This window comes from Psittacula echo (assembly GCF_963264785.1).
Source record: "Psittacula echo genome assembly, chromosome: 10".
Lineage (NCBI taxonomy): Eukaryota > Metazoa > Chordata > Aves > Psittaciformes > Psittacidae > Psittacula > Psittacula echo.
Genome location: NC_137741.1, coordinates 953818 through 964604, shown reverse-complemented (window position 1 = coordinate 964604; position 10787 = coordinate 953818). Strand labels below are relative to the sequence as shown.

At 52.7% G+C, this 10787-nt stretch overlaps 1 protein-coding gene across 2 annotated transcripts in view; it reads left to right on the top strand.

The window, feature by feature from the left end:
• The first annotated feature begins 3863 nt into the window (after positions 1–3863).
• TRIP4 (thyroid hormone receptor interactor 4) overlaps positions 3864–10787 on the top strand; it is a 30675-nt gene continuing 23751 nt past the window's right edge. For both annotated transcript variants that reach the window (XM_080626172.1, XM_080626173.1), the window contains exons 1-6: positions 3864–3966; positions 4709–4875; positions 5080–5216; positions 7581–7814; positions 8767–8845; positions 10630–10759. In XM_080626172.1, the coding sequence (XP_080482298.1) occupies positions 3881–3966; positions 4709–4875; positions 5080–5216; positions 7581–7814; positions 8767–8845; positions 10630–10759 (833 nt within the window). In that variant the 5' untranslated portion in view covers positions 3864–3880. The remainder of the gene's footprint in view (positions 3967–4708; positions 4876–5079; positions 5217–7580; positions 7815–8766; positions 8846–10629; positions 10760–10787) is intronic.

Sequence of the window (10787 nt, the reverse complement as noted above, 5' to 3'; positions counted from 1 at the left end):
TTTCACTGCAATGTTGTCACAGTCTCTCATACTTATACTTTCATATACGTTCTGTACAACAGCTGAATTTAAGCCAAAAACTGTAAAAACACTATATAAATGTACAAAACATAGCTTGAGCATAGGAGATGCAGTTTATCATTAAGGTCGGGGTCACATAACGACTTTAAGACCGACACAAGCTGCTTTATCCTAAGCTCTCAAGCCCAGATGAAGCAGCACACACTGATCTTTCCACTTGGAGAGCCTAATTCAGTGCCAAAACCATTGTACATTGATACAGCCTCAAACATTCTCGAATCACCCTTCTTGACCCAGAAGGCCGCATGCAGGTCCTACACCACTTCCAGGAACCTGCCAACTTAATTCTCATTTCACACCCAAGTTTCAACCCATGTGACTGAAAATAACCCCCCCGGTTGTGCAGTTAAACAAGTCCAGCTCTTACTTCCTCCTGAACACGCAGGGAAGCTCTCAGTTGTTTTAGATGGTGACACTGTGCATTCTCGACAGGGTTATCACCACGCAGTCCTCACTCAGCCAAACAAAGTTAAAATAGCAGAGACAAAAGGTGTGCAGCACTACAGTGCACATCTTTGTTTCTCTGAGGTGGGGTGTGCTTAGAAGTCTTGGTTTGCTTTCCTTCAAGACAGTTCAGGAATAATTCTCATGGGGGAGCCTCAGGTGGCTTAATATTATCTATATTTGAGAGAAAAACCCTTGACAATTGAGAATAGAGTGCTTGTAAGACACGGCTACCTTTTGAGTCAGTAGTGCAGCCCACAAGTTAATCTCAGAAGCATCAGCTCAGTAGAGCAATTCAATTTCTGACACAGAGAAGGCACTTGCGGTCTCCTAAGCCTTTCTGAAACAGAGATGACAGCCACAGAGCATCACATCACTCTGGTCTGTGTGCAGTGTGTCTGAGCACAGAGAATTTGTCTGAACTACAAATTACTGTACCCATTTCTGGCAAAGCCCCATGAGGTCAGTGGAGACAGGTGCTGCATTTCACCAGGCCTTACTAGAAACAGGATTTCAAGGAGCATACAGAGGTCAAGAGACACACCGACAACTTTCAGCTCCTTCAAAAATCAATTGTAGTTTCAAAGCAGTCACAGAGGAAGATTCATCACATCTGTTTCATCCAAGGATGAGCTGACAGCCTCAATACAGCCCTTGCAGGCAGACAAGCACATCATCTTCTGTCTTATTTGAAAGCACCAGGGATTTGGCTATTTAATGCCACCTCACAGACCACACTGACAGCATCAGGGCACACTTTGAAGCAATGACACAGAGCACCAGCTGCGTCTGTGGTGCTGCTGCCCTGCAGGTGGGCTTAGCTCTGTCATGCTTCAGACAGCTTTCTAAATCGTTTTGTTTAAAGGAAGTGAACATGAAGCTCAAGCAACGTGTCCCAAGAGCCCAGCTGCAGCCAATCACCAGAACTCGAGTGTACAAACCCTGTCTGTATTGCGTTTTGCTTCTGGCACACGGAGCGCCCCTTCCCTGCCCCTCAACCCTGAAGTGTGGCACTTGCACACCTCTGCCAGCCCCAGCAGAGGCCCAGGTGACCCGCAGATCTGGCAGGAGCGCAGCGGTTTTGGCTGGCTCCAGGCAACTTTAGAGGAGAAACTGATTGAGGACCACAGCTAGCTTGGGAAAAGGAAGGCAAAGGGAAGAGCATCGCAATTTCAGGATGTGGAGACTTGCGGTGCTGTTTCCAAGCTGGAGAGAGAAACAGGCTCCTCAATGCCCCAGCGGCTTTCAGGGGGCTGCGGGCAGAGGGACAACAGCCGACACCTGCATTTTAGCAGTCAGCCCCCGACTGTTGCTTCCCGCCGCCTCTCTGGTGGACGCCCGGTTCTCCTTCAGCAGCTGCTGCAGGAACTCGCCAATGCCCCTCTGCCAAGGGGGGACAGGCCTCACGCACACCGGGTTCCCCACCACACAGCGGCCTTTTCCTGCGGGAAGAGCGACCGTCAGCCCCGCCGCAGGCCGGGCGGGGGGGTGGAGAGATGCACCCCGCTCTCACCTCTCTTAGCGGTCGGCGACGGTCCCGCGCTGAGGCTGCTGAATCCCAGCGCCTTCCGTGGGGCCCGGGCGGCCGGCACTGCGGGGAGAGCGGAGCGGGGAACGGCGCCTGCGCGGTGCGGTGAGCCGGGGTGCTCCCGCACCCTTGCGGTACGCGCCGCCGCGCGCCGCGCTCCGCCCTCGTCCGCACCATCCCGTCTGCCGGCCCGCGCGGGAAATGCAGCCACCCGCCGGCAAGCACTATTGGCCAAGCGCCGGCCAATGGGAACGCGCCGGGTCGGCGGGGCCCCGCCCCGCCTCAGCACCGCCCCATCACCGCCCCTCTCCTCAGGTCCGGCCCAGCCATCGGGGGCTGCTCAGCGCGGCTGAGAACCATGGAACCGTGGAACCATGGAATCAGCCAGGCTGGAAAAGCCCTTCAAGCTCATCCAGTCCAACCGTTCCCCAGCGCTTCCAAGGCCACCACTAACCCATGGCACTGAGGCCTCGTCTCCACGGGGTGTGAACACTTGCAGGGACGGTGCCTGCAGCCCTGCCCTGGGCAGCCTGTTCCAATGCCTGAGCACCCTTTGGGGCAGGAATTGTTCCTCAGCTCCATCTAAACCTGCCCTGGTGCAGCTTGAGGCCGGTTCCTCTTGTCTGTCGATCATCACCGCGGTCCCTCCCAGGCAGGGCACTCTGTTCCTCCTGAAGGCTGCAGGGCGATGGCCCCCCCCTCACCTTGGCTCCCCAGGCCGGCCAGCAAGGGCAAGGGGTGGCACACGGGGGAGCAGCCACACTGCCCCTGGCCGTGACAAACCGCAATGGCTGGGCTGAGCTGTGCCACTGAAAACACCGAGCCTTTCGACAGAGGGACACTGTTCCCTTCCCAGGTGCTTGCAGGGATGAAGCCTTGGCTCCCAACAGTCTGCTGCCTGCCTAAAGTGTGTTAAGAACATGTCAGTGCCGCCAGGAGCCCAGAAAGCCCTGCAGCGTTCTGGGCCATTTATTTCTGCACCCATGTGAGTTGAGGTGGGTTCAAGGTGAGCTGACAGGGAACAGGGTGGGAGAAAACTGCTCTGTGAAAAATTACACTTCTTCGTGGGCTTTTGTTCCCAGCAAGATCTGTTCCCAGGTGAAATGCACCACGGGGCTGGTGGCATGTCAGTGAACAGGCAGTGCCAGAGGGGAATCCAGGCCCTTGGTGAGCAAGTTGGTGTTCCTGGAGGGACACCGGGCATGGAGCCCATACACGGGGATGGGACCATTTGGTAGCTCCAGGCTGCACCTGAAGCTCTCTCTGACATGCAAGTGAAGTCTTGCCGTGAAGACTCAGCTAAGCAGCGTGTGTGTGGAAAGCCAGGCAGCCCAGTTCCTGCAGGTTATGGCAGATTAAACCTTGTCCTCGCGGTGTCAGCTGTGCCCTGCCAATGTGATGTGAGCTGCAGGGCTCACGTGCTTTAGTCTGGCAGCTGCTGGGGCCGGTGGCTTTTGCCTTGGCCAGGTGATGGACCTCACACTCCCATTTCCCAGCCAGGGCTCTGTGTTTCCTCACAAACCACGCCGTTTTCCCCCAGCAGGTCCGATGTCTCAGCAGCTGTTGGTCCCAAATACATTCCCTCCCTTTGCAACACTTATCGCTCCCTTTCCCTTTTAGTGTTCGCTTTCATGCGTGTTTGCTTAACCAGGCTTTAGTACCGGCCTATGTGCGGGGCTCGGGGTGCGCCCCGGGGGACTCTCCGAGCGCCTCCAGCCCCGAGGGCGCGGCGGGACCAGGCCCGGAACGGTGGCGGCGGGGCCGCGTTCCCGGGGGCGGGGCGCGGTGCCGGAGGTGCGGCACCGATTCCCGTCCCCCGCGCGGAAGATGGCGGCGCGCAGCGGGTTGCTGGCCTGGTGCGTGCAGCAGCTCCGCGGGGACTTCGGGCTGGACGTGGGCGAGGAGGTGGTGAGGTGAGCGGGCACGCTGCGGCCAGCGCCGGGGGAAGGCGGTGTTTGCAGGGCAGCCCTGCGGGAGCGCCGCGCCGGGGGGTGGCTCCGTGCGGCAGCGCAGGGAGGGCGCGCCGCGATCTCGTGTGTGTCCGCAGGAGCGCGTTGTGCGGCTCCGTGTTGTACATGGCTTGGTGGGAACTGGAGCGTCGGGGTGGAGTTTTCGGTGCTCGGCAGAAGGGTCGGGGGTGATGTCCCTGTGCTGGAACGGGCAGAAAGAGCTTAGAAATACAGAGGGCTTCGTGCTGGAACGGACCCTCCAGCTCATCCAGTCCCAACCCCTGCCACGGGCAGGGACCCCTTCCACTGGAGCAGCTTGCTCCAAGCCCCTGTGTCCAACCTGGCCTTGAGCACTGCCAGGGATGGGGCAGCCACAGCTTCTCTGGGCACCCTGGGCCAGCGCCTCAGCACCCTCACAGGGAAGAGCTTCTGCCTAAGAGCTCAGCTCAGTCTCCCCTCTGGCAGGCTAAAGCCATTCCTGTCAGATTAAAGCCATTACAATAATATACCTCGTAATTTTTTTTGCAGTGAAATAGCCACAAGAGATTTCCCAAAACGTCTCTCAAAATTTGACTTATAAACCCATTTCATACCATGGTCTCTACAGAAAAGAGAGACATAAGTTGCATACGTGTGCAATTAGACTGTTGCTTTCCTCAGATCAGAAGCCCCTTTACCCATTTTTCTCCATCCTCACCCCTCACAGATATATCTTGTCAATAACAAATGAGGACGAGATCCGGGAGTACATTGTTGACCTCATCCAGGGTACTGACGGGAAGAAAAGTCAGTTTGTGGAAGAGCTGCTGGCCCGGTGGAGGAAATGCTCCCAGCTGCCACTTGAGCCTGTGCCGGCATATCGGAAAAGGGATGGTGAGTGCTATGAGGAGGAAGGAATTGAAGTCTCAAATAAGCTTCACTCAGTTATTCAATTTATAAACAATTAGATGTCACAAATGCTCGTGCCTGCTCCTATTTCTGTCTGTTGTGATGATGTAAAGCCCATTTCATTCACTAAGACTGGACATCTCTCTCTTGCTGTTATTCACGCTTTCTTGTGCTTACACATGCTTCCAGAGACTTTGGAAGTGCCTCGGGCTGGAGAGCAAGTGAAAAAGAGTAAACGCAAAGGAAGAAACAAGCAGGAGGCACCTGCCCATGCAGAGCCGAGCACATATGTAGAGGAGGTAAAAACCCCTCTCGACCTGGCCAAGGTGAGTGGGTCTGGTACATGAGGACAGGCTACGTGTGGCTGGGGGCTGAGGGTGCATTGAGGCCAGAACACAGGGAGAAGTAGTATCAAATGCTAATGAAGGATCTTAGAGTCATGGACTGGTTTGGGTTGAACGGCGCTTAAAGCTCATCCAGTTCCAACCCCTGCCATGGGCAGGGACCCCTTCCACTAGAGCAGCTTGCTCCAAGCCCCTGTGTCCAACCTGGCCTTGAACACTGCCAGGGATGGGGCAGCCACAGCTTCTCTGGGCACCCTGGGCCAGCGCCTCAGCACCCTCACAGGGAAGAGCTTCTGCCTAAGAGCTCATCTCAGTCTCCCCTCTGGCAGGTTAAAGCCATTCCCCTTGGCCTGTCCCTACAGGCCCTTGTCCCAAGCCCCTCTCCAGGTTTCCTGCAGCCCCTTTAGGCACTGGAGCTGCTCTAAGGTCTCCCCTTCAGGAGCCTTCTCTTGTCCAGGCTGCCCCAGCCCAGCTCTCTCAGCCTGGCTCCAGAGCAGAGCTGCTCCAGCCCTCGCAGCATCTCCATGGCCTCCTCTGGCCTCGCTCCAGCAGCTCCACGTCCCTCTTGTGCTGCTGCCCCAGAGCTGGATCAGGGCTGCAGGGGGGGTCTCCCCTTCACACAGCAGAGGGGCAGGATCCCCTCCCTGAGCTGCTGCTCATGCTCTGGGGATGCAGCCAAGCACATGGGGGGGGTCTGCGCTCAAGCGCACACTGAAACTGGGTCATGGGGAGCTTCTTCTCACGCAACACCCCAAGTCCTTCTCCTCAGGCTGCTCCATCTGGTCTCCACCAGCCTGTGTTTGTGCTGGGGATTGCCCTGACCCTGGGGCAGGACGTTGCACTTGATCTTGTTGAACATGCTTAAAGTGTTTGTGAAAGTAATGTTTGATAAGACAAAATAACATGTTTTTTGAACTGGAGTGTATAAAGGGACAGTAATGGTCCATTTCCTTGTAGTTATCTTATAAGCTAACTAATATACATATATAAAATCAGGAACACTCTGCAAGGTTTGCTGAGTACAGTCATGTTGTCTGCTTTTGTTGTTTCTTTTTTTCCATGACAGTAGCATTTTACTCTGGCAGTGGCAGAAATGCCATTGGTCAGAACTGGGGTGCTGGGAATGCTGCATCTGCTTGTCACTAGACCGGTGCCTGCTGCTATTGAGAGCAGGCAAAAAGAGTCAGGACAAGAGGTGTCCTAGTGCCACAGCGCAGCACCAGCATGGAGAAAAGCAACATGGGCCATAGAGCAGTGCTTGCTGAGGTGCCATGGGGAGCAGGACTGATCCTCTAGTGTGCAGCAGGCAGAGAACATGAGTTGTTGTTCTGTGGTGAATGGAAATAGGTTTTCTGGGAAAGGCTTTCTGAGAAACCCTGTTTCCTATTGTTGAGAGACACTGGAGAGGAGAGGCAAAGAAAAGCTGTGCTTGCACTGCAAGGGAATTTTCAAGTGTGTCACAGATTCAGCAGCTGAAGGCCAAAGAGTGCATTTCTGTTGGAGTGCTGCTTGCTGAAGTAGGTAAGGGACCACAGCTCCTGGTCATCGTGGCTGTGGCTGGTGAGCAGTCCACAGCTGAAACCAGCCTCGTCTAGTGTTATGAGACAGGTTTGTGCCTGGAATGTGTTGTGCTTATTTCTCAAAGCATCTGGTTTTGAGTATTGCCAGAGCAATGGGAGCAGTTGGATTTCTTCTGTTCCCCTGGAATGATTTCTGTGCTGTAATTAATTCCTGCAATTAACTTCTCAAGCATTCGCTTCTCAGCAGTACCTGCTGTAGATGTTGGGTGGGAGGAGGAGCCCTTTGTTTCTTCCATCAGGGTGTAAGGTCTGAGGGAGAAAACAGAGAGTTCCACTATTTGATGATTAATCCAGCCACTGTCTACAATATCTCGCTTTGTTTCTCATCAGGGTTTCTCTACTAAGGCCTGACCCAAAGCTTAGTCCCTGATCCAAAGCCTGACCCAAGGCGCACAAGGCTTTGCTGGAACCTAAATTAGCCCTTGAAAGTAACTCAGAGCACAGCTGAGCTCCTATTTGCAGCTCTTCAGTACCTGTGAATTGATCCTGTGGGCTGGAACACTGAATGGCACATCTGCCACCTCAACCCATGCAGTTTTAGCCATCACACGGAGCAAATATCAAGTGGATCAGCAACATCCTTATGTCCTTGCTTTGTTTAGATTCCTTGGACCCTTTCTGGCAGGCTTAAGCTCGTCTTTCTGTTGAATCTGGGGTCTGGTCCAAGCTCCATTCCAGTCTCCCCAGCCTGCTCCAGGGTCAATGCTTTCCCTTTGCTGTTGGTGTTGCACTGCAAATACAGTTTGTTTCCTGGTTTGATTCTCAGGCACAGGAGAGCAGCAGTGGAGTTGGCAGTGTGAGCAGTTCCTCAAAGAAGAAGCCCAAATACGTCAGCCTGTACACCAAGGAGGGGCAGGACAAGCTGGCAGTGCTGCTCCCCGGGCGATACGCCTGTGAGTGCCTGGGCCAGAAGCACAAACTCATCAACAACTGCCTGGATTGTGGGCGCATTGTCTGTGAGCAGGAGGGTTCTGGGCCCTGCTTGTTCTGTGGAGCTCTGGTTAGTAACAAGGGGGGGATTATTTGCTGCACTTGAACTCAGTGTAGTTTGCTCAGGGCTTTGGAGTGCCGTGGGGCTGAATTGGCCTCTAGGATCAAAGTTCCTCTGGCAAAGTTCTCCAGCCTCTAAAGCTGGGCAGAGAAGAACCTCTACGATGTCATTCTGGGGGAAGGAGAACTGCCGTGGCTTTGAGTCACTTTGTGGGGTTTTTATGATGTGCCCTATCAGAGAGTGGAGAGGTTTTCCTCATTCTTTACATCACTTTGGAGCTGCTGGGTTTATGACAGTCACCTGTGGCTGTCCTGGGCATCACACCAGTGTCCAAAACACGTACAAGGCTTCAGCCCCATCCTGGGCATGGCCCCTGTAGCCTTGTAAGGGGCAGGAGATGCAGTCAGGGCTGGCGTGCTGACTTCCCTCCCACATTGTGTAGTGAACATCATTTGAGATACCTGTTACACCCTGTGTTTGGTTGAAAGGGCACCTTTTGGAGAAAGGGGGCAAGGTAATGACAGCAGATTAGGTAAAGTTAACTTCAGGAGACAGGAAAGCATTGGTGGGATGAAGAAAATGCTTTAAATCTGATTCTGTGCTATTTTTAAGGATCTGTTTAATTTGAAGTGGCCAGCCAAGAGGGAGGACCTCTGTGTTTAGTGTTGTGTGTTTGGTCATCTGCTCGGAAGGTTCTGAGTGCATTTCTCATCCTTTGAGATCACTTAGCAGCATGCCCACCCACAGAACTGAGAAGGACCAAGCTGTACATTTCTCATGGATTGCTTTTAGGAAAGAACGAGGTACTGGGAGTCTCCCTGTGTGAGTAACACTGAAGGGAGGGAGATATGGACTAGTCTAGTGTTTTAAGCAGCTTACCGTGAGCTGTTGTCACAGGCTCTGAAGCTGGTCAGGTGTGTGGCATCCTTCTCAAGGCTTCATTTCCTTTTTCTTTCCTTAGGTGTGCACTAAAGAAGAGCAGGACATTCTTCAGCGGGACTCAAACAAGAGCCAGAAGTTGCTGAAGAAGCTAATGGCAGGTCAGTATCAATTTTATACGTGTAATATAATGAATCCAATCAGCTGTACATCAGCAGAAGCCCTCCTCTGCCTCCCTGCACTACACTTGCCTCGATGTTGTGCAGAAATGAGAGTGTCTGTGTTCTGGTGTGGAAATTGTCTAGATCCATTCATCCAAATTATAAAGAATTGCTGGCAACGTCTAAAGGTGATTCTTTCTTGGGAGCTGACACCTGAGTGTTCCTCTGGGATGTGAATTGCCAGGACAGCTGTGAACTCTATTTCCTACAGACTTTACTGAGCCACTTCCCCTTGTTGCTGCACAGTGTCTGTGGTGGGCATTAAAAGGGAAGGGAAGGGCTGGGAAGTTGACTCCTTGTATCCTCTCTGCAAGAGCTCGGCAGCGTTTCTGGACTTGGAACAGAGGTGGTAACTGTGAGTGTCAAATGGCAGCATAAAATGTCCTCACGTAGAGGCCCCAGGGCTGCTCATTAGGCATTGCTGAATCAATCACATGAGCTGGATCATTGTAGCAGTCCTTGAGAATGAGGATAAGTCTCATGTGGAATGTGTGCTGTGGAAGATGAAGTGCTGCTATCTGATTTGCTGGGTCTAGAGAGGTGGTGGTTAATATCTTCTAATGACTCTTCTTGTCTAACACTTATCTGGGGAGCTAAAAATAGGGACAAAGCCGAGGAAAGCGAGAGGAAATAATATCCAGTCTCCCAGCGAAGACCTGTGCGTTATGGGGATGCTTGTCTGCGTTTAGCTGAAATATAGCCAAGGTCACAGTGTTCTTGGTTTGGAAAATACACTTTGCTGAAGAACTGGGGAGATATTTACTCTGGGTCTTGGTGTCAGCTTCCCTTTAGAGCTGCTGGGGTGGCAGGAGGTCGTTTAAGTGCTTGAGAGTAAGGGCTGATCACAAGTCACTCTCTTTATGCCAGTGTACTTCAGGATCTTCTTTTCTTACCCATTTTATTGCTGTTCCCCTCTGCTCCTGCCAGGCCTTGCTTTGTGCCTTGTCTCTGTAGGTGAAAGCTGAAATGGGATTAGCTGTTTGTCTTGGATCAGCACAACAGGGGAACACAGGCTTTTTTGTTTCCCTGAAAGAAAGGTGTTAGCCTGCAGGATGTCTCTGTGAAATGGTTTGCTCCATTGTGGCTTTGATGCAAACCTTTTATGGTCTTTGTTCCCTTTTGTTTGGTTGTCGGGGTTTGGCCCCTAGCCAGGAATGGTAAGAAAGAGGAGATGGTTACTGGGAATGGATTTCTCCCTCACTAACAATAGCTGGTCTGAAAACCTGCTGAGGTGCTCTGGGGGAGGATTGCATTTGCAGAGGCACACACAGCAGCAGATAGTGGCTTGATCTGTGTTAACTGGCCATTTGTCAGTGATCTGTCCTCACCAAGAGTCTCGCTGGGGAGGTGACAACACTTAGGAGAGAATTTGGCTTTTAGGAGAGGACTCGGGGCCTGTGGTTGGAGATGGGCAGAATTTGGACCTCCCAAATTGTTAGGGAAGGGTGAAGGAGAATCAAAAACCAGGACCTTCTCTCTAAACGCTACCTGGACATTGTCACTGTCACATTGTCACATTTAAATGCTTCTTCCTCTTTGGAGAAAGGACTCTCTGAGAGAGGCTAGGGGGAAAATTTGGACTTGAACCTGGTTTGCAAAGGTGCTGATCATGGGGCAAAGCCCTTCAAATGGTGTTTGTTTTAGGGGGCATTTCCTCAGGCAGGCCTGCCAAGACTGGGCTTTAAACAACTGGATGTTGAGCTGTGATTTGTTTTCTATCTTAGGTGCTGAAAGTTCAGGGAATTTGAGTGTCATAAGCAAAGACTTACTGCCTCACCAAGAGGCCAGACTTAAAGCAGGCCTGGAGATGGCTGTGAAACACAAAGACAAGTTGTTGGAGTTTGACAGGACAAGGTAAGATACCAGCTGTGAAACTATGGTG